Consider the following 24,148-nt stretch of genomic DNA (forward strand, 5'->3'; position numbering starts at 1 on the left):
CGCTCTCTCCGGTTCTCACCACTCACGTGTGTGCATGACACAGACCTGGCCGTTCCTCACTGCTGGCTCTTTGAACCACCTGGACCTAGAGCTGGGCAGCCATCCGCATCCCAACAAACAGGCAGAGCTGCACCACCAGGGATGATGTCGCCAATGAATGTTTCCAGTAACTAAGTACTAGCACATTAAAAATCTTAAGTCTGGCAGAGAATCTGAGCACATCCTATTTGTATTGACTTCCTCTTCGCAGTTGAAGGGTTTCCTCTTTTCCTTGCTTTCATGGTTGGCATCCATAGTCATATTTCGACTGTATGGACTTGACTTTGCAGACAGCCGACTCTCTCAAACTTAGCTGGAGAAACTAAACTGGCAAAAAGTTACTTGTCACCTCCATCCTTTGGGCTTTCCTAATGAGGCGAGTCCCCTGCCCTCTTCTTGAAATAGTCCTTTCTGGAATTGTGGCTCCGTGGTCAGGCTAATAATTAAACTCTAAACTCCCAAAAGTCAAAACTACAGCCCCCATCCCTTCTTCAGCCCTCTCAGAGCAAACAAAAAGTGGAAGGAACTCCTGCTGCTGGAGTTAGGGGAGCATCTTGGAGTGGGAGCTGGGGACAAGACTCTCAGATTTTCTTTCGTCTTAAAAACACGTAAGAAATTTGGGAGCCACAAAGGTGGGGAGTTCTTGGTCTTGCCACTCCTTGGGAATGGAAAAAGTGAGGGTGAAAGGGTTACTCATGGTACACATTTTTTCCATTGATTATTTTACTTAAAGAGAAGATGTCATTTCCCTGGAAAATCAAGGAGGGGGGATATTTTCTTTTGAATAACTTCAAACATTTGCAAATGGTTACTGTGAACTCCCCATTGTACCATAAACAAGTGTAAACTGCTGAAATTCAGAAAATGTACAAATACAAACAGCTATCCCCCAAACTCCAAGGCAAAGACAAAGAAAGGAGTATTCCATTTATAAATGGAATTCTTTGTGGAGAGAAGAGTTTGGGAAATGTTTATACATTGTTTTCCTTATTATTTGGAGGGATTTTATTTTCAGCTTACAGAAGCTGCAGAACTGGTATTTGGCATCTTAAAAGTTGAAGATTAAAGGAAGTTTCCAACCTTTTAAAATCTTCAACTAAACTTAATTAGTTCTGCATCTAGGAAAATATCTGCCTATTTAAATCACTTGTAATCATATCAACGAACAAGAATGCATAAAGTCAGGTAACCAGGAACAGAAACAGTCAAAAGGAAAAAACAAAACCCTGTGATTGCCGAGAACTAGCAAAAATGATGATTTCTTTGAAGGTAACAAGCAGCTGCCTGGACTACTGATTTCAAGTTACAGTCTGCTTTGAATCTATTTTAAATGATTTTTTAAAATAGTCAAAGCCAATACAATATTGTAAAGTTTAAAAATAAAATAAAATTTAAAATAAAATAGTCATACTGTATGAAAATTGTGGGCATAGCAAAAAGAATGAAAAACCTGGATGGCAGTTACTGACAGACTCTATAATACGAGTCACCAACAAGCTCAAGGAGAATCACTCACCTCCGCCTCACCTACCCCAACTCAGCCCGGGTTTGCTTTTGGTTTTTAATGCTTCCCCTTTGGCTTTAACTTGTCACCAAACAGTGTTCACTGTCAGGTCACAAAAGTCATGCAGTCCTTTATTTAATGGATGCATTTCCAACTTCTGTAACCACACATGGGCAGGGTTTCTGAAGGCATAGAAGAAAAACAGCACCACATGTGCAGAGAAAATCAGGAAGGGTCAGAGAATGTGAGTGAATTACAGCAGGTTGAGACTATGCTATGAGTTGACACGGAACTACAGAGGGCAAGAGGCGATGTGATTTAGAGGGGCAGAGGCGTTCTTCCCCCAGCTTAAATCACTTGCCTTGTCACCCCACTGTAGCTGGCAAAGACTGAGAGTCTCTAGGTTTAGAGAAAAGCTGTAATTTCTTGGGGAAACCCATCATAAAAAAGAACTTTCCAATCTCAGGGGGACCGTAGGCGATTTCGTCACTGCATCTTCTAAAATTGACTGAAGCCAGGTTAATATTTTTAGTAATGACTCTGGTCCACGTACAAGACCCTTGCCTGATTCCTTATTCAGAAATATATATCATCAAAATAGCCATCATATATTTCACGCTTTTATGTTCTTTTGGCCCCGTGCTACTTATGGACTAGTGACACTCTCCTTGACCTGGTCACTTCTCACTCTAGTAATGGTAGTAAAAGTTTTCACCCTCCTGCTCTTTCTTTAATGTCATTTGAATGAGTGACACTAGAATGTGTTTAAAATTACAGTTCCTGATGCTTTTTTGGCTTTCTAAAGGCCATCACTTTTTTGGTCGTACATCTTGGCATTACTCACTGCTTTGTCAACCAGATTAAACTACGCTGGTAGAGAAATTAGGGCCATTTGCAACTGAGGTGACTAGCATAAGGCTGAGACTGTCTTTAGAGAACAGAACTTGCAGATGTAAAATCAAGGATTGGTGAGCTGAGTTTTAGTATTCTGCTCCTACTGGCAAAGCCATCAATGAAAAAGGAAGCCTCAAATTATGAGAAACCCTTCTTGCATCATCCATCAAGGTCCCTTTCACAGGCTCCGAGCTTCCCAGGCAAACTCCTGGTTACAAGTCAGGTAGGTGTCTGGGTAAACGTGATGACTTCGAGGGACAGTGGTTTGGACACATCACACAAGTGTTCTTGTCCACATCTGTATTTCTTACTGTGAAGTAATGGGTTGGTATTCTCGTTTTTCCATTGTTCTTGCTGAAAAATACAACTGAAAATGCTAAAAACAAACAAACAAAAAACCACTGTCTAAACACTTAGAGAAGCTTAGTTTTTATCCAGGAAATTTCCCCCAAGACAACTGAGGTGAATAAAAGAATTTCATCAAGTAGGGTAACAAAGGGACCAATTAATATCTACAGTGTATTCCCTGGAGTCAGACAGCCTAAATTTGAATCTCAACTTACTAACACGGAAATCCTGGAATCTTGGGCAAGTTACCTAATTTCTACACCTTAGTCTTCTCATCAGTAAAATGAAGACAGCTGCCAAATGAATCCTGACCCAAAGACATCCTACTGAAAAACACTTAGAGAATGACCTGCACATACAAATATGAGCCACTGTTCTTCCTAAAAGGTACACTTCTTGCCAGACCTCTTTCCTCCCGGTGTACACCGCCACCAGACTGAAAGCGCCTTGAGGACAGGCGCTGCCCCAGATTCACTTTGTCCCCCGCCCACTCCCCTGACCCCCGCTCCTGGAGAGAGCTGTGCACAAGCTTTGTGCTCAATAAATATTCATTCCCCTGCTTTCCTTTCCATAAACAGCTGATAAACCTCAGCAGAACATTAGCTGTCCTTGTGGACAGAGGAGAGCACCCAGGCTTTGGGTCCAGCAGGCCCAAGTCGAATACCAGTTCCCTCACTTACCAGCTTTGATTTGGGCAACATCTCCAAGCCTCATCTTCATCCTTGTAAATGCAGACAATGCTTATTCCACCAGGATTGGCGGGAGGATCAAATGAGGCCACATCTGGCTACAATAGGCAGCCACACAGGCTCACTGCCCTCCCCCTAACTGAAATTCTGGACTTGTTATTCATGGTTCACTTGGTATTAATGATTCCTGCCCCCGCCCCCCCAAGGTCAGGGATGTGCACTCTCAACCACTTCAGTGACTGTTGCCCTTTTCTCTGCCAGAGCCTCCCACTGCTTGGCGAGGTGAGCAGCCCATCAGCTGAGCTGCTGAGTCCCAAAAAGGCGAGAAAGCAAAGCTGGTCAGTGATGCTTGAGGCCTAGCCTGGGGAATGCTGGTTGGTGACAAATGCAGGAAGAGATCCCAAGAACAGGAGCTGCTCCAACACCTGACCAGGCAAATGGGGCTTCATGGCCTGGGTTCAGTTGGCATAGGCATCTAAGAAGCTTAGATTTTATTCTCATCTTGCAAATGGAATTCCCTGGTTATTGAGCACATTTGGTGAGTTGGGACATTCTGCCAATGCCTGTACCAGCTAGCTCCAGGAAGTGGCTCAGCTCACCTTTTACTACAGTCAGTCTATAATCTCATGAGTGAACACATACAGGTTCCGAGTAATCGTTTGCTCCTTCCTCCCTGCATCCTCCTCTACTTACAGACAGGAGCCTAAGAACAAAAGTGTAATTAGTAGACAGTGTTTCAATTCAGGTTCAAGACTGGGCTTTATCACTAAGTGACCTCGGACATGGCACTTACTTGCTGTTGACTCAGTTCCCTCAGCTGCAAAATAGGAATTGGATCAAAATGATGGTAGTATGTGACCACACAAGGCGTAGTGTACAATACATAACGTAAAACCATGATTGTCAACACAACTCTCTCTCTCTCTCTATCCCCTTTGCACGCGTTTGCCTTGTAAGAAGTAAGGAGCAGTGCACTGACTCGTGCGGAGAAGAGCCCCGGTGGACATACAAACCTTTTACTTATTCTGATTTCTAATTCGGAGGCACCTCCTTTTGAGTGGAGGCTCCAGGTCCTCGGGCCCGGCGCTGAGCATGGGCGAGGAGATGATGCAAGGCGCCATGGCAGCCTTCTCCGCGGGTTTTGGCACAGGCTGGATCACGCAGCCCGTCTTGGGCAGCATCCGCAGAGCGTAGGCGTGGTCCTCGTCCGCGGGGTTATTAAGGTTCGGGTCTGACTTGTCGCCCCCCGCCAGAGCCTCGTCCCCCATCAGCTTTTTGGCCGCCTCCCCGTCCAGGTGGCAGTTGGAAGCACAGTTGTTCTCCTTGACCGACTCCAGCTCGCTCACCGCCGGCTCCTCCGGTGACAGTAGCTTCTTGGGGGGCGCGGGAGGCGGCGGCGGCGGCGGCGGGGGCTGCTCGGGCGGCGGCTCCGCGCCCTTGGCGCCCTCGGCGGCGCCCCGCGTGCCGTTCACAATGACATTGCAGGCCGCGGCGGCCTCGGGGCCCGCGGGGGCGCCCGGGCCCGGGTCGCCAGCGGCGGGCGGGCTGCAGTGGCCGTCCCTGCAGCCGCCGCAGGTCCTGCGCTCGGCGGCGCCGGGTTCGCGCTCCGCCTTGACGTGCGCGTGCAGCGCGCGGTGGATCACGTTGTGCAGCCGGGCCCGGTGGCCCACCGTCAGGTCGATGACGCCGTCCTGCGGGCCCTGCAGCACGCCGCCGGGGAAGCCGAGCTGGCCGCCCGCGCCGGGGGGGCTGCCGGCCCGCCGCGTCAGGTCCACCACCTCGCTCCGGCCGTGCTCTGCCGGCGCGGGCGCCAGGCTCAGGGCCTGGCCGGAGCAGCCGGGCGGCGAGTCCGCGGACTTGGACGAGCCCTGCTTGGAGTCCCGGGGGGACAGGGAGTGTCCGCCTGGCTTGCCTCCTGCCGCCGAGGAGTCGCCGGGGGCGCTCGGAATGAAGTTCTCCCCGTTGCTGGAAAACCCGTTGGGGGGCTTGGAATCACTGACATGGGGGACGGGAATGGGAATGGGGATGGGCACGGGCAGGGGCACGATCACGGGGTATGGCACGAGCAAGGTGGGGGGCGGCACCAGCGGGGCGAGCGACGGCAGCCCGAAATTCATCATCTGGGGCACGGGCATTGGGCCATTTGGCATCATGCTTACCGGCGGGAAGGGGAGACTCGGCAAGGGTGCGCCGGGAGGCGGCGGGGGCAGCAGACCCGGGGGGTTCCCCGGCATGGTCGGGGTGCTCGGGGGGTGGATGTGGGGCGACAGCAGGGGCCGGTGCATGGGGCTGGAGGTGGGGCCCAGGTTCCTGGGGCCGCCTGGCGGGGGCCCGATGCCGGGGAGCATGGGGTTGGACAGGGGGCTGTTGGGGTTGGAGGCGTGGTGCGGCGGGCCGCGGATGAAGGGCGGGCGGAGCTGCTGCATGATCTGTTGTTCCATGAAGATGGGCAGCGGGACAGGGCCGCGGTTGGTCATCACCATGGGAGGGCTGCGAGGCGGGACTCCGAGGGGAGGCCCGATGCTCGCAGGTGGCTGGACGGAGACAGGAGGGATGTTTGGCGTCTCGCTGATGGGCATGGACTTGGGCACTGGCGTAGGGATTTTAGTGACAGAGCAGTTGGCAGTGTCAGATGGAGAGACGGTGGTGGACGCCGATGGGCCAGGGCCCTGGCTTTGGCCAGCTGCAGCCACAGGGGAGGGGGCCTTCCTGCGAGCATCTGTTAGAGGGATATTCCAAGAGTCTGGAGTGAGCAGCTGCACCCCGGTGCCTTCTGTTTTATTTTCCATGGGAGGGTGTAATGTGCTGCACAGCCCAGCTGGAAGATTGGCCTGTGTCTCTTTGTAGAAAATGTCCATTTTGTACTGATTGAGACATTTCGCGCTGCAGAACTGAAGCCTTCTTTCCCCGTCCCCAAAGTCCAGGTATTCTTTTGTGTGTCTTATGTGCTTACACCAGTCACATACCTACAACACAGTAATAAAGAAGAAAAAAGATAAGCAATCTCCTTTGGTAGATAGCATTTCATGTTTTACATAGAGGTTCTTTTCAAACTTTATCATAATTTTTCAACTAGGTGGAAGTGTTTCCTTCTAAAAGGTAAAATTCTTAAATGTTTGTACAATGATTTCTCTTTGGAAGCCAGAATCACTTTATAAATATTAACTCTTCAGACTAGCAATTACCACCATCTCCTATTTTAAAAAAAGAAAAAGAAACTGTTGTTCCCCTTTAAGCATGACTTAAAGGTGGATCTGACAAAGAGTACATATACCTGCCCATATATTTCCTGCAGTCAAAGAGGCTCATTGTTCATGCAAATCTAGATAGTTTTGGTGAAAAGAATTCTCCCAAAAGTTCAGTGGGCTTTGAAATATAGACCCTTAAAATTCTCCTCACACAAAGTCCCTTTACACTACTGGCTGTTGGATAATGCAGTTGGAAGGGGTGTGCTGTGTTAACCAATAACATGGAGCACTGAGCATCATTATGTCTGGCTTCCAAGGGGAAACTTGGAATTAGTCATGAAGTCTGTGTGAGGTTTAGCTATTCCCAACCTGTGATGTTGCAGCAAGCTAGAATTATTTTTTGAGCTGTTTGCCCACTCTCTCTCAGTAGTCAGAATTTTTGGTGACATTTCTTGGCAGGCAGTCTTATTTAACAACTTTTCAAACACCAGAGAACGTTTTCCAAAAGTTTTTATGGCTTTTCCGCCCTTCAAATCTACTCCTGGCAAAAGAAAGACATCACCAAATTTATTTTAAAGTTGGGCTGCAGAACTAATTAAAGGCTGAGAGCTTTTCCCAATTGGAAATCACTAGACATCAAAGTTCAAAAAATAGTCATTCTCGGCTTCAGAACCCATTACTTTGGAGAAATTATTGTGATTTCATTAACACATTAATTTTGCAACACCATCAGCTCTCACAGATGGTGAAGACATGATCTACAATTCAAATATGACTCTTGTTTGCACAAATGTCTTTCCTTCATATGGCATTTTAAACAAGAATTAATATGAGTAATCTTGCCATAGCTATAAACAGATAAACAGATGTCAAAATTTTCAATAGTTCTTTCAGTGCCTTACTTTTTTGACTGAACATTACACACACAATCTTTTTTTCTTTTTTTTTGGTCATTTCCTCAGCACTCAAGCCATACAGCAGGAGAGGAAGAATTCTGAAACACAATGCAATAGTGAGTTCATTGAATCTGAATCTCTTTTCAATAAAGCCCTGGTTCCAGTATTGCTCTGAACGGAGCCCTGTTTTTGTTGAGAAGGGTGTCTGTTGTTCTGTTGCTGGTGCATGTTGTTTTTTTTTTTAACTATGGCAAACTGATAGCATTAAAAATGATAAATTTTTGTAATGATTGGTCACATAAACAATGTAAAAACAACATATGCTGGGCATTTGATTACTCATCTCATTTAACTCTCAGCTTTCCTAGACTGTAAACAGTGGTGGCAGGCTAGTATGTGATTTTGAGTGTACACACTTGTGGCAGATGTGTCTGTATGTGTAAATCCACTCTTTTCCTTCTCACTTTTCCCCCTGATATTGCAGGTAATATATTTGATGGTGTGAGACTGAATAACAAATACTTATTGGCATACATTAGTTTTTTGTTTGGTCTCATATCAAAAAACCCTTTCAAAATGCTTGTTGCAAAAACAAACAAACAAAAAAAAACAATGCTAAGACACTCCTGTGTTTCATTACAGTGTTTCAAGTTTCTCCAGAATTAAGAGTTGTGTTTTTATTTTTATCACAGTTGAGATGTCTAGTTTACAAATAAGCACAGAATTGCCTCTGATGAGAAGAGACACACACAATCTATCAGACTCTTAAAATTCTCATCTAGATAAAGGCCAAATAAACTATTGAAAACTTGATGCTCATTAAGTTATTGATTTTAAAACCTGATCATTTTTATAAAATTAATGTATAATGACATGACATTTAAATTCCAATATGAAATAAAGCCACCAGATTCTGTTTCAACATTAGGAATCCATAGAAAGCCTAAAATGAAGCCTAAGTGAAGGATCAAATATAGCTTCTTTAATCATGAACTAAAAACAACATTATCAATGAATTAAACTAATTAAAATAATATATTAAAATTTCTGGCATATTTCTTTTGGATCATATTTTTTAACCATAAGGGGAAAGAGTTTTCTGAAATTCTTAATTGGTTTTCAAATTGCCAGACTGAATTATTTGCCTCCAGAGGATTCCTATGTTTCCTCAAGCTAAATAAATATTTTCAAGTAGAGTAACAAAAAATAATCTAAATATAACTTAAATGCTCTCCCTTTACTTCCTTCACTTTCAATAATTCCTTGATGAATAAGGAATGCTTATAGATCTATCCCAATTATCCAAGGAGCGTTCTCCACCATATTTTATTTATTTCCTCATAAAAGGAATTACAGACATCAAAGTTCGAAGCAGATTCTATTTTATCAGGCTTTCCAGTTAAGGCAAAAGCCTAATGGTTACCTACTTGATTTTCTGCAGCATCCCAAAGGGTTTACATAATATTGTGACAGTTTATGACTATCTCATTTTGGTAAGGAGTGTGAGTGTGTATGTATGCTTGTCTTATTACATTTCAATTCTGAACACTGGTCTAAAAACACAGTAAAGCAATCTTTCTGGTGAAGCGAAAAATTATTAGAGGAAAAAAATTGTCACTTAATACATAATGAATCACGTCTGTCTTATAGGACACATCGTTTAAGATTGGGTCAATGAATTTATGGCACAAATGGCTATATCATGTGAAGCAATAAAATGCAACACATCATTCATTCTACATCTAACTAATGACACACTTCTCGTAATTAAAGATTTCATCATAAGAGCCTGAGCTGATTACTTAAGATGTAGTAGTTAGGTGAAAATATATACTGTAGATCTTTCTCTTTAATAAAATAACATTTGCATATCCATGAAATACATAGCATGTGTCTCATAAGTTCAGGTTTTTCTGAATTGTGGTGTTACAGGGCATCCTTCCCGTCTTTTTTCCCACAGACGGCTTTAATTTTTTCTTTTTAACCTTTTGAGGCATTATTTTTTTCCTCATTATGCCAAGAAGTACCAAAATTCCTTCAGATATTTTAGAAGATAAAGAGTAAGAAGTGCAGAGCTCAACTCACTGGGCTCTGGAATGATTTCCCCTAATTCCGCCCGGCTTTGTTTCTGTTGGAATCTGGCCTCTTTGGTTCCACTTCTCCCCCTAACAGGTCCCAGATTGGATGGAGCTGAGGCTGAAGCTGTTTAACGATGGCAATCTGGGGACCGAACAATCAGCTAATGCGAGGCCTTTGAGCGAGACAGCTGAAATGCTTCGTATCACAAATACATAATGTATCACGTGGAAGACAAAAAGATCACAAAGGAGATAAACAAATGCGTATTCCATTCAACCCTATAACAGCAGTCCTCAAAAAGATTAAATTTACCTTCCTGGGATGTGTCCAATTCTAAACAACAGAATGAACATTTCCTTTAGTCCATTTAGAGTATTTATATTTTGGTGGCTGACTGCCAGGGTAGTACTTATAAGCTCAGTGGCCTGATGGATTCACTCCTTTCCTGTGAAATAAATGTGGCAACCTACACCACTAAACTGCTCAAAAGACACTGCCTCAGCAGAAATATCACTTGCTCTTGATACAAGAAAACTGAAAAGCAGGACTTCTGGTTCCTATAACTCTTTCCATCTTGTATTTCCCCTGGAAAGAAAGAAAGCTATTCATGTTGGCAACTGCGCCTTTATTTTTATATAAAAGTCCAAAGTCAAAGCCAAAATATGCCATGAGGTTACCCACATGGGCACAATATATACACTCGGCTGGGCTTAGAAGAAGATTCGGGTAGTGAGGGGGGGGGGGGGGGACAGGGTTCCTAATTAACACATTAATCAGCTGTCAGCTGTGGGAGTGAAGTTCATCTTCCAGTGGGATCCACCCACCACTGCCTTCTGACTGGTGACCAGCATCAGGCAATATTAAGAAACTCTTGCTGAAATCTTTCTTACTGGGCAAAGACATTTGCAGCAATGGAACAGTAAAAAGATATTAGCAAATCCTTGAATACCATCAACAACTTGAAAACAAAACAAAAGCTTCCTGTGCTCCTGACTTTTCATGAATACAGCACTCAGGTAATAGCTCAGAAATTGTAGCTGCTGTAACCAAGACTGGAGCTTGCCATAAGAGGTTGATTCTCTAGATCTTGGCCTGTTGAACACAGCATTGATCCTGCAGTCCAGGCCAGCTCAAAAAATCATGAGCTCACCTAAGAGTGAAGCCAAGAAGGCTGGAGAGACATGGACCACAAGGGTGATCACTGTTTTGAAGGGTTTGGGTCTGCTTTACCTATAGATAATCACCTCATAGCATGAATTAAGGACCTTAGACTGATCCTGCCTGAATACCTGCTTTCAGCTCAACCCTGCAGTCCATGGCCCCAGCATCAGCTGTTCCTTTGGATTCAGGCTCTGCCTTTATCAGAGTCCTAATTTGGTGCACTTGGGCAGCAGATTGATTTGGAATCAGAAGTTGTGGATGTGAGTTTGGGCTCCATCATTTTCCAGCAGCACAGCCTTACGAAAATGTCAGCTTCAGGTTCTTCGTCTGTGAAATGCAGCGAATAGTAGTGGTGGGTAATGCTGGTGTACTGGGCATATCAGTAACCTTTATGGAATATTTTTTCAGTTCCTAACCTGCCTCCCTCATGGTTGTTGATTTCCTAGGAACATCCCATATGTTTAAGTTCAGTTTAACTTAATGGGAGGATGTTTCTAATGGCAGTGTGAGGAGGAAAATGAAGGTTTTCATCCAGGCTTTCCTAGGAGCCTGCGTGTGTTTGACATAGAATGGAGCCTGTCTCTCTCTGGGCAAACACATGCTGAACCTCACAGAGCCAGCTCCATCCTGCCACTCCAGGGTGAAGAAGGACTGTCTGCAGAGACAAGGAACTGGATGACAGACCTGTGTGAGTCCCAGCTGCACACCCTCCTGGGAAGGCCTTATTCAGTTCCTGCTGAGCCCACTTTTTCTAAGGCCAGTCATTCTCCAGTTCAGGCAAAAGCTTGAAAAAGCAGCACGGCTGCATGGAAATGAGTGTTAGAACCATTAAGATGAGTAATTCCTCTTAGGCTCAACTGCTGTTTGAATAGTGGAAGCCATAAACTGTGCTATTCATGTTTTATTAAAAAACAGAACTGATGAACGATCTGCTTGACTCATTACATGGCAGAAACTATCTTCCAAAGGAAGGGCCAGAAGCCACGGTATCACATGCCCTGAAGACAGGATGACCCGAGCCGGCACGGCAGAACGTGTGTGAGGGCGAGCCCCCGTGGAGCGGGGTGCCAAACTCTGATGGGGGGGACCAAGTTCACCATTCCAACTTTCCTTGCAAAGTTGGATTACAGTGAAGGAAGGAAGAAGATGACCTAGCCTTAGACGTGCATAGCCACACAGAAATCAGGAGAGGGATTTAGAATGAGCAAAGGCTATTACTGTGGTGTTGTTTTTTTAAGTCAATTCATGGAGAAGTTCATTCTCAAAAAAACTAACTTTCTGCAGGTTTAGAGTCCAACATGATAGTGTTTGCTACATAGTTCTTTTTGTATAAGCGTCTTATTTGGTTTTTTGTTTGGCTTTGCTGTTGGGCTTCTCTCTCTCCAACCCCCGCCCCTATCTCTCGGTCTCTCTCTTCCTCGTATAGGATTTGGAACTCAAGAAGACACTAACAACCATCTTTGTTAGAACTGAACATCTCCCTAGAAAGCTGCCCTGTAGGAACTTTATACCATGACTCAATTACTCTTATAAGTTTACAGCTGGATTTCAGAAACCCGGGGCCAGGTCACCAGGGCAGAGCCTTCTCTTTCACACGTGCCATGAGCTCTGAGAGGCAGAGCAGAGATAGGCTTGGTTTTCAGGATCTCCAAGCGCTGACAAATGGCTTTCAGGATTTCATGAGTGCTGACAAATGGCTCCTTACTGACCCAAGTCTCTGTTTCTACAGCCAAAGCAAGAGATGGACTCCTGCCCTGTATTCAGTGATGGAGGGTCCATCCATCCTCACGGCCAAATGTATGACTCAGAAGAAGGTGATTTTTCCCTTTGTTCTGACAAGTTTGGTTGCCTAAGCGCATTAGCGTATCGTCACAAAACTCTCCACTTCATTAAAACTGGATAAATGCTACTTACATCTTCCTAACACAAGTCATCCAGATGGAAACTGAAAAATTCAAACATTGGAAAATCTGGCCCACCTGATGCCAAATGTTTGCCTCTCTGTTTTTCAGTTCTGCAGCCCTGAGAGGACAGACACTTAGTCCAGGAGATCTCAGAGCAATGAAATTCAGCCCTGAGCAGAACCTCAGAGATCATCGGGGACACCCCTCCAGCCCCCAGCTCCTGGTAGGGCAGTACTTAATCATGCTCAGCTCAGGTGCTCAGCTGTAAACTGAGATCATCCATTGGGATGTGCTGCCCAGGAAACACGTGGCCAAGAAAGAACCAGCAAGTGACTGCAGACATGGAAAATGTGCCCCATAAAAGCAGAGAGCCATGTCCTACCCCGTCCTCCGGGGAATCGCTGCTGCCATGCCCTGTGACTCGATCTTCTCTCCTTTATATCAACTCCAGATATTCTAATTGTGACCTGCCCTGAAAATTCTGCCATCACAAATCCAATTATTCATTCATTGGACTCCTTGTTTCAGGAGGCACTAAACGGCGAAGCAGTACAGTAAAGATTTAGCACCTGCCCTCAGGAAGCTCAGAATCTATTAACAGACATGGGAGGGACTTCCCTGGTGGTCCAGCGGCTAAGGCTCTGTGCTCCCAGTGCAGGGGGCCCGGGTTTGATCCCTGGTAAGGGAACTAGACCCACGGGCCACAACTAGTAGTTCACATGCTGCAACTAAAGGTCCTGCATGTTTCAACTAAGACCTGGTACAGCCCAATAGATAAATATTAAAACAACATCAACAACAGTCATGGGAGAAATTTGTGTGCCCCACTCCCCAGATTTGTTCTGAATGCAACAGTTTTTAACTAAAAAATAGTCTTAATATTTTACTCTCTTAGTATCTAACTCCCCTTTGCTCCTCTACCCTGTGACTCCTCTTTTATCAAATGTATATCAGAATCTTCTTTCAGATATGTATTTACCTTGGTTATTGTAAACTTTCCTTGTTTTCAAAATAGATATATGAATCTCTTTTGAAATGTACTTTGATCTCATCATTACTCTGTTTCCTAAATGCATACTTGAATATTTGAAATTTCATTATAAGAGCTCTCTCTCTGCCTGAAAAAAACTATATAGAGGGACTCTGGGTTGCACTTGTATAAAAGGAGAGCCATCAACGTGATGTGTTAAAAAGTGAAGTATACTAGTTACCTGGCTTTTTATCTGTGGTCACTCACCTCATTTCTTCCTTCATACAGACTTTTTAGAAAATGCAAAAAATCATATTTCAATACAAGGTTTTAATTCCACAACATAGCTAATCCTCTTCAGAAGGATTGTTATTGTTATCTGTGATATTTGAAACCATCTCTTTTTTCCCTAGGGATGTTATTTGTATCTGCCTCCTCACCTACCCGGGCTGTGTCTTGGCATCAGTGACGAGCAGCACCACTGACATGCCACAACATTAAGGCTGTGTGCATGCTGGTGGTCCAGGTCAAAGGCACTTGCTGGGCAGAATTCACAGCTCCTCTGGCAGTCATGCTCCTCAGCTCCCTCTCTGGCAGCTTCTCGAAGGCTCACAGCTGCTCCTGGTGACTCTCGTTTATTTACCAACTATATTCTGATTGCTCAAAATCTTCCAGCTACTTGGCAAAGGGCTTCACCTGCAATGCCTCATTCATCCTAACCCAGGAATCGAACCTAGGTCTCCTGCACTGCAGGCAGATTCTATACTGTCTGAGCCACCAGGAAAGCCAATGCCTCCTTCATCCCAACCCAGGGATCGAACCCAGGTCTCCTGCATTGCAGGCAGATTCTATACCATCTGAGCCACAGGGAAGCCCAATGCCTCATTCAATCCTCTTTTAACAGTTTTGCACATTTCTGTGCTCCTGGGTTCCAGACTGAACCAGATCCTATCTGTGGGTGCCAGGCTTGCCCATTTCACCCCCTGGTATCCATGGCTGCCCAGTTCTCAGATCTCTCCAGGACACTCCATCGAAAGCTATGGTTTTTATTATCATGCCTAGTGGAAGCACCAATTTGATGCAACAATAATAGATTCTATGAGTAGTAAGAGCTTGCATTATTTAAGCACTAGTCACCATGCTAAGCATGTTACATGAATTACCTCTTTTAATCTCCACAAGTACCTTACCACTTAGATAACTGGGGTTTAGATGGGTTAAATAATTTGCCCAAGATTACCTATGCAGATAAGGGATGGCAGATCCAGATTCTAACTTAGATCAGTCTGGCTCAAAGCCTATAACTGCTCCACTATCTCAAGGATTTTTAGCATTTTCCTTTAAAGCTACAAACTAAAATGACTGACTAATACAGACACACCTCATTTTATTGCACTTTGCTTTATTGCACTTCTCAGATATTATTTTTTTTACAAATTGAAGGTTGGTGCCAATCCTGCATCGAGCAAATCTATTGGTGCCTTACTTCCTGCGGTACTTGCCCACTTCGTGTCTCTGTGTTGCACTGTGGTAATTCTCACAATATTTCTAACTTCATTTTATGTTTGTTATAGTGATCTGTCATCAGTGATTTTTGATGTTACTCTTGGGAAAAGAATAAACCTTGCTGACAGCTCAGGTGATGGCTAGCATTTTTCAGCAATAAAGTATTTTTTAATTAAGATATGTACATTACTATAGACATAGTGCTATTGCACACATCCTAGAGTATAGTGTAAATGTCACTCTTATATGCACTGGGAAACCAAAACATTCATGTGACTCACTTTATTCCAATATCTGCTTTTATTTTCAGTGACCTGAAACCAAATCCACAATATCTCCGAGGTATGCCTGTATTTGATAATAACTTTAGTTTGAAATTTTGGAATCGCAGACATTTAGACCTCTAAGGAACTTCACGGGTCAAGCCAAACCCGTGTCCCCCAGGAAGGGTGGGTTTCCTTCTGCAGAGCTGGTCTTCCAGGTGGCCCTATCTTCCTATGACAGGGTGGCCATCCAGCTCCGTCCACATGGCTAAAGAGTTCCAAAGAGGCTGCAAGACTGTGAAGAGCCCTTTGTAGCCTATTTTGTCCGTCGACAGCTTTGAGTGTTAGAACATTTAACCATTCAACGTCCCTGTCACTTCCACCCACTGTTAGTAGCTCTGTTCACCGGGGTGTCCTAGCACAGGTCAAAACCTCTTCCAAAGCTCAGCCTTCCAAATACTTAAAAAGAGCCGTTATGTTTCCCCCAGGCTTTTGTTTTTAAGCCTCCCCAGATCCTGCACCCATTCTCCAGGGACAAGTTCCGAGAGTCCTCCTGTCCTGTCTGTCCTTGACCCAGGCGTCCACTTCACCTTGGGAACGCCCAGAACAGCATGCAGCCACCTGGCTGCATCCAGGGCGTTCTCCTCTCCCTCTCTCCCGTGGAACGCCGTAGCTCCACTAATGCCACCCTAGAACACATGTGCTTAAGCTAGTGTATCCCGCTGTTAGTTATTTGCTTTTTCAAAACAAACATTTATTGAATGTCTCTTATGTACGAAGCTTGAAGCTTTCACTGATCTCCTTTAATACTGACAACAAACTTGTAAAGGAGCTACAGTTTTTCCCATTTTACTTGAAAATGAGGAAACACGAGTTCAAAGAGACGATGTGGTTTCCCTAAGCTCTCACAGCCTACAAAGAATGGAGCTGGGATCCAGGTCAGAACTCCCAACCCATCCTCCTTTCACTCCACCATGCTGCTTGCTTCACTCTGAGTTGTTGCTCAACCAAATCCCTTTTCTCTTAAGTGCTCATCAACCACTTGTTTAATGATATATTCAAAGACTTTTGAGGGTAAGCCATGAAGCTGACTGGTCTAGACTTTCAGAAATCAGAAACCCTTTCCCAGTTTTGAAATGTTAGTCCATTTATGTCTTTTTGAAACCCTTCCTATTCATCATGATAGAAGACAGATTATGCAAAAGTTGATATGAAATAATCTACACACTTCCCCCACATGGCAGGGAGAGCTGAATTTGGTGAGTGCGGCAGGTGCTCTCTACCTCTTTGCCCTCAATGTGGGATTCATAGTCCTCTTTATGGGATCTGTTTTACCCTTTCCAGTACAAAGAGCACTTTCTTTCTGGAAACAATGGAAAAAAGAACAAGTAAAAGGTGTCCAGCCTTGCCTTCTCACCCTCTTTTGTTAAACATTTCACCATTTGCTCTGAACACTGATCTCTCCAATTCTACTTCATGCTTCTTCGATGAGCAGAGCCCTAAAAAGTTCCTTTTATTACTTTGGGCAGTTCCCCCAAGCGTTTATTCCTTCATGCACCCTAGCCTTCCTGACACAATATCCATTTTCAGAATTTCCCACCTTCCATTTCCCCTCCTCACCCGCACAAACTATACTGAGCTTCTGATTTGGCGAACAAAGTAACCTTTCCTTGGATTAAAAATGTCTGCTTTTCTAAATTCTAGGGAACATAGTTGATCACATCCGTGCACATTCCAAGACAGTTGGGCCACTTCCATGCCAAGCAGCTCTCCTCTGTATTAAGCACCATGGTGGTCAAAGTAGGATTCCTCTCACAGCTTCTCTGACTTCTCAGAACTCTCCAGGAGGCATGGGAAGAAGGATCAACTGCTGTTTCTAAGAGACTGATATTCTTAGCAAATATGTAGGTAAACTGCCCTTATCTTGCTTTGTTGCTAATTAATCTGTTTTTAATCTCTACTTCAGGTTTTGTACTCATTACCCCCCAAATAATTCTTTGGTTGTTTCCTTTTATTTTCTTAAAATTCCCACTTTGAATTTCACCATGTATTGCCATACAAAGATGTATTTTCCTGAATTTTACCCACCTATTAGCTATGTTGGTGGGATATGATGTTTTATGTTTTAGTTCTATACGTCAGCTCTCGTCTAGGCATAACCCACCCCCCACACACAAGTCTCAGTGGTATCACTGAGATTGTTTTTATCTTTTTGTGCCCACAATCCAGGGTAACTTGGTTCTTCCACTCTCTGCATCAGTAGAGAGATGTCAGAAGCCATTGTTTGTTCCTGCTCATGACTTTATTTACTCTTGAAAGGGACTGGCCCCTTTTTCACTATTCCATTCAGCACTATTCACACGTGCTGCCTTCATTTGGTCCAGTTTTACAGGTTTAAAACAGAGCTCGCTGGTTTACCTATACTCTTATTTACTCATTATTCTTTTATTAAATCTCAGTTATTAAAAACAAAGAGAAAACTCACTACTGTGAACCTTCCTATGATGTGCACTTCAGAGTCAAAAGCACACCACAAAAATAAAACCCAGAAACCCAAATCAACAATACACTTGACCCCAAATTTTCTCCACTGTGTTTGCAAAGGCTGTGGAGTGTTTGACAGTAACATAATTGCACTAATGAGGAGGCTTGCCAGCCAGGTTGTGGTCTGAAGCTCATGGATGTTTTAGCCCTAGGCTCAGCTTCAGGCCAGCAACGGTCACCTGGGCCAGAGTCACCGATGGAATCCCTTATGCTCAGTTACACACAAATGTGACATTAATGGTACCTGGTGCACAATGCTACAAATTCAAAAGGCTCAGAGCTGAACTCACAAACTTGGGGAAAAGAAATAATTTAGGCTGCCTGTTGTCTTGTTTTTTTAGTTAATCAAAGCCGGTGTGAGAGCACCCACTTAGTGACACTTTCTTAGGTGTCTGGCAAGGATGTGAGGGACTGCTTCTGACTTCAGATCCCCACGTTGGTTCCTTTGTCTCTGAAAAGCTTCCTGCATGTTTGTGGGCCATCGGCTTGCCTAGTTCTCTTCCATCTTTGCTCCGTGAATGCAGCTATTATGCTGGGCTAACTACTTAGTTGAAAGCCAGCACTCCACTAATGCTAGATTTGCCACTGAGCATCTCTCTTACACTTCCATCCTCATAAGCGAATCCTGGGTTAGCTCAACCCAATCTCCCCAAGCAGGCTGAATGCCTGAAGTGCTAAACAGTAAACAGCAAGACAACCTGGAACAAAGATATGTATTCATATAGGTTTAAACACATTTGTTATCTCTATAATTTCTTTCAGAATTCAAGTGGCATAATAGACACTATCATAATATGACTCACCAGAAGTCTGCAAGAGATCAGCAGTCAGGTAACATACCTTATTTTAGATATAGATAAATTAAGACTGCACCATGCTGTGCTTAGTCACTCAGTAGTGTCCGACTCTTTGTGACCCCATGGACTGCAGCCCGCCAGGCTCCTCTGTCCATGTGGATTCTCCAAGCAAGAATACTGGAGTGGGTTGCCATGCTCTTCTCCAGGTGATATTCCCAACCCAGGGATTGAATGCAGGTCTCCTGCATTGCAGGCGGATTCTTTACCAACTGAGCCACCAGGAAAGTCCAAATTAAAACGAGCAATAACTATATATCCATTATTAGTATTTGGGTAAAAGTCCCCACCTCATAAGCCATGGGTAAATAACTACATCATTCTTTGATCAACTCTGAAGAAAGGAAATGAAATGGGAAAGGATCCTGCTATTTGACACACTGTACAATTGGACTATTGGCTCCTGAGTGAAAAAAGAGGAGTATGATGCGCTGTCTAATCCAAATCGCCTGTGTGAGAGACCTCAGATCCAGTAAGATACAAAAGAAAGGTGTACAGGAGGGTAATCCAAACACCGGAGATGGAGCGGCTCTTCTAGCACTCACACTAGATACATTGTGTGTGTACAGAAGTGGGGAGGAACAGGAAAGGGGAGACAGAGGAGGAGAAAAAGAACTTGTAGGAACTACCTTTGTATCAGAACAGAACCCATTACACGTTGAATGCCTGCTGTGGCCACTGCCCGGCTGGTTTCCTGGCCTTAGCAGACTGGACCCAAGGATACCTCAAAACCTGGGGTGGGGCTCTGCCTAACGAGACGAGTAATCCAACAAGCCAATCAGATCTTCTTCTCTGGGGTTTGGGAATCAAGGTAACCCCAAGAGACTAAGTAGTGGTGGGAACAATGGCTGTGAGCAGAAACACATGGCTGAAAGCCAGAGCACCACGGAAGCCAGGCAGTAAGCAGAAGCCCCAGGGCAGTGCAGGTCATGGGGCCGACTGGAGCTGAAAGAACTGGGAGTGGCAGGAGTTGCAAGTCCTCTAAGGATGTGTGCTAGAGCAGGAAGTAATGGTGCCAGCTCCTTGGGGGCAAAAAGACAGTCCAGCCACCAAGTTCTTAGGCCTGTGGGGTCATCTTTGCTGCCAGAACAACTGCCCAGGCTCCGTGAGCATGGGCAGAAATGGCTATTTCTGTCTCGTTTCCTTGATCTTCTATACAGTGAGCCTCCAACTTTAGGGAGGCCAAGAATCTAATCCAGCTGTGTATACTTTCTCCGATTTAATCCTGACCACAGCCCTTTTCATTTTCACTTTTTCTCAGCCCTTGTCAGTGTTACTCTCTATTAAAAGATGAAGAAAATCTGGGAAGGGGCAATGACTTCAAAGTCCTTCCTGGGAAGAGGCAGTGACTTCAAAGTCCCTTCTGGCCCGACATTACTTCCTCCTGCGGTTAAGGAGCTCCTTGTGGCCTCATCCCACCAGGAACCCTCTGCTATGGGTGTGAGGTGCACAGGGCAGCCTCGGCCCAGGAAAGCAGGAAGGTGACCCCAGGACAGCCTCTGACACAGGCCTCTCTATACCGGGGCTATTTCTGAGGGTCACCACAGAAAGGAAATGTGACTGCACATCGAGTCCTTGCCTGTTCCTAAATCCACTGCAGCATCCTCCCCCTTGCCCCACTCACTGACCACTCCTACCCCCAACTCTATTGCCTACAGGGTGTCCTGAGAAATACCAGGCCCATCAATGCTCTGCCCTAAAAATGGATTCCACGGTCAAATAAGTTTGGGAAAAGTTGTACACCCTATATTCCTCTGGGAGATTCTCAATGTATGTTGCCATATTTAAGCCTCTGAGAAGTTCTGCAGAAAAGAAACGTTTAACTTCACTAATCCAGAGTTTTCTCAAATTTCCAAAAATAGAACTTTTCTTTTTTTTTTTTTCCCTAGTAGGATCCTGAAGAAAATCACTTTGGAAAATGCTACTGTCATGATTTGGATGCATGTAAGAGCCAGGAAACCTGGGCCTTAGGATTTTTCCTTTGATGAAAAGTTTCCTCTGTGGTACCGGGCCTGGGCCCTTACACCCCAGCACACTCTTGCACAGGAAAAGGCTTCCTATATGCGAATGTCTGTTGTTACCTGAACTGTCAGAGAAGGTGATAGTAATTCCCATGCCTTTGCCCTTCTGGATGTTCACAGGCTCTGTCCTGCCAGCAATCAAGATTTTTCGTCCCTTTACAGCACTTTTCTCAGCCCTACAGCTCCCCGCTCCCCTCTCATCAGCTTCCTGTGCTCACCCAGGCCTGGACCCTATTACATTTCACCCTGTGGTTTCAGCTTCTGCAGTCACTACAAACTCAATTTCTGTCCTCTCAGTTCTGGTTACTCCATACCGCCCGCCAGCCCACAGGATGTCATGAATGCCATTACCTCTCGTATGACCTTCCACACCCTGAAGCTCCACCCAAGAGCATTTTAGGTCACACTGCATTTTTCTTGTTAATAGATGAATGCATGAGCATCTCCTGAGAACCAAGGTGCCACAAGCGAGAAGCAAACTCACAGAGTACAACAACAAGGAAAACAAATGGCCCGTTGGCATTTTCATATTCAGACACATGGTCACATAAGAACCATCCTTATCTGTCCTGCTGAATAAAACTATAAAATCAAGAACTACTACCCCAACCAGCCTTCCAGGCACACTGACTTTAATGGAATTCGACTTGCCCATGAGGTTTATTCTACTCCAAGCCACACTGATCGTGTTATCTCTTCCTTTGGCCATTGTCCACCACAGGTGTCTGGGCAAATCCACCCTCATCGAGAGTGCAAATGTGTGTCCCAAAGGGCCAGGAGAACTGTGGTCTCCAAAAGAGAATGGCTAGTTAGCTATCCCTGGGCTAAGTTTGTGTTTCTAATCAGACACCTGCATCCTGTAACACACACTTCATGGCCTGATAAACCAACAGGAGCATGGAGGGCCTCATACTGTGATTTCCAACAGATCACCTACTCTCCCAAGTCCTGTTAGTTGGAAGTACCTCAAATTCTTCTCTAAGTCCTGTTAACAATGGGTAGTCATTATGCCCAAAAATCTGACTTAAATGAAATGTTGCAACAATTGTCTAATGGGAAAGCCTAACATGACCTAAGCTGCCCATACCTGTTTCTAGACACTTTCAGAGAACACAGGCTTGGGCTTGAGGTAGTCAAAATGAGCCGAAGGGTGAGCAGACTCGCTGGCTTAATTGAGTTTTTTTGCTGAGCACCAGTGAGACATGAGTTCAGATTAGAATTCCATTATGGGTTTTTAATAATTAAACATTACATGTTTGGAACCTCATTCTTCTGTATTACTTTTTAAATATTAATCTATTTACATCAGCTGGACTTCCTGCAGCTTGACACGCAGTAAACGAGAGTCACGCTGTGAGAGACGACTGTGCTCCTAGCTTGACATCTTTGATGTTCAGTAACAGTAACGCGACACCAGCCCTCGGTTCAACCCAACCCTGCACCATAATTACCGGCCTTTTACAACGCAGCTTCTTCATTTTCCAACATACTCATTATTACGCTGACTTTTTTAATTAGCAAGAATCCAAATTCGTCTTATTTGGAGAGTTTTATGATGCCCCTTGAGACCTCAGGGGTGGGAGGCATCCTGCCCTCTGTAGAACCAGGGTTGGGAAATGGATGTGAAGGCACGTGAGGGTTTCCTTGGCTACTATCTCACACTGTGATGAGACGCCAGCAGAAAACTCCAAAACCTGGAGCACACATAAAACCTCATTAAGGGCTAACCCTGCTTTGGGCAGTGCCCCCATGCCAAGAGGACTTTTCCTCGGTGGCCGGCAGACATGGTCCTCCGGGGCATTCTGTGGCCTCCCTGCCTCCTGTCTCATCAGCTCTGTCACCAGCTCCTCAGGGCCCTTCTCTCTGCTGCTGGGGGTTTTTGACTCTGATATTGGCTGCCTGTCTGTCCTCTCCCAGCTCCAAGGCAGAACATCCTGATGACAGAGACAAGGGCTTCCCAAAAGCCTAAATGCAACAGCAGATGGCCTGAGGCTGGACAATCAGTGGAATCCAGGACCTGAGACCAGGCAGGATGATCAAGGGCTGTCTAAATCCAAGGTCAGGCGGAACCCGTGCAGTGAGGGTCCACGACTCCACGGTCTCCAAAGTCGGGGTCATCAGCAGACCCATGTGTCCTCTTAGCCCTCACAGAGTATGCCACGGAACGGTCTCCAATTTGGTTTCAATTTATTAATTTTATTCCCTTTTAAGATAAAGCTGACCATGCAGACCAGTGATGGCCTGTTTTAAAGAGTAAAATCCTATTTTATTTCGTAAAAAGAGATGCAAGATTCAAAATGGAAAATTACCTGGGAGCTACCTTTGTAATAGAAAAGGAGCACCCCTATTTGGACTGCCCACCTCTGTTACCACAGAGGAAGCTGGAGGTACTGACACCTCAAGAGGTTAAACATAAAGATCTCTACCAAATGTCAACATATCTTTCTCTGTTTTACCTGTCAGTGTCATGGAATGGCTTATGCAAAATACCTCAATGCAAACATCTCTAATTAGTCTCAGAAGGAAGCCCAGTCCCACACCCTCCAGGCAATGCATGGTGCCTACAATGGCTAGTCCGGGAAGGCTTCGAGTCCCAGACAGTGACTGGTGGTCCCCAGGAGCTGAGGGCCTCCTGGAAGGCTTGTCTGTACTAGACTTCAGGAAGAACAAGTAGATTTCTAGTGTGTAGGGGAAATGCTCTTGGCTCTTGGGGGCTTCTGCAGTGGCTGAGGCCTCCATCTTTCTCAAGCCACTGCGTTCAAATCTCCCTGTAGCAGGCATCTCCTTTTGACCCAGAGTTTCAAGGTCCTTTCCACCAATCACAGGAACAGATGACTTTCGCCTCCTCTTCCTGCCCTTCAGAGACATCACTAACAAGCACGTGGAGCAGTCAGATGTCTGCTCCACCCTAGATACTCCAGAACGCTCCACTGATTCTCATATTCAGATTTTACCCTTGGGAACACACCAACATTTGAATAATTCCTGGATTTAAGAAAAGCAAGTACTTGCTATAGGTGGACAGAAGTCATTCAGTAGGAGATTGCCCAGTAAGCTTTTTATGTTTATGAGACAGACTAGGAAGCAGAAAAAGTTAAGCATTCTCTGTTTGCCTGATCCCCAGAGACTGTGGTTTCCTCAAGATTATCTCAGCCTTTGTCCCTCTGATTTTCAAGTGACTTGGAAAACACAGGATCATATTCCCTAGAAAATATCTAAAAGCTTTACCAGTCTATTGCTTGGAAGTAGCCCACTAATATTCAGTCTAAATCTTTCTTTACTTAATTT

General features: G+C 44.9%; 1 protein-coding gene across 3 annotated transcripts in view; it reads right to left on the reverse strand.

Annotated features, from left to right (window-relative positions):
- The window catches only part of SOBP (sine oculis binding protein homolog), a 165,962-nt gene that overhangs the window by 15,033 nt on the left and 126,781 nt on the right, over positions 1-24,148 (reverse strand). For 2 of the 3 annotated variants that reach the window (XM_055535285.1, XM_055535283.1), the window contains one exon: positions 4,488-6,440. In XM_055535285.1, coding sequence (XP_055391260.1) covers positions 4,491-6,440 — 1,950 coding nt within the window. In that variant the 3' untranslated portion in view covers positions 4,488-4,490. Of the gene's footprint in view, positions 1-2,722; positions 6,441-24,148 lie in introns of those variants that run through there. The other variant, XM_055535284.1, reaches the window with a different exon arrangement.

The sequence above is a fragment of the Bubalus kerabau genome, chromosome 9 (assembly GCF_029407905.1).
Source record: "Bubalus kerabau isolate K-KA32 ecotype Philippines breed swamp buffalo chromosome 9, PCC_UOA_SB_1v2, whole genome shotgun sequence".
NCBI lineage: Eukaryota > Metazoa > Chordata > Mammalia > Artiodactyla > Bovidae > Bubalus > Bubalus kerabau.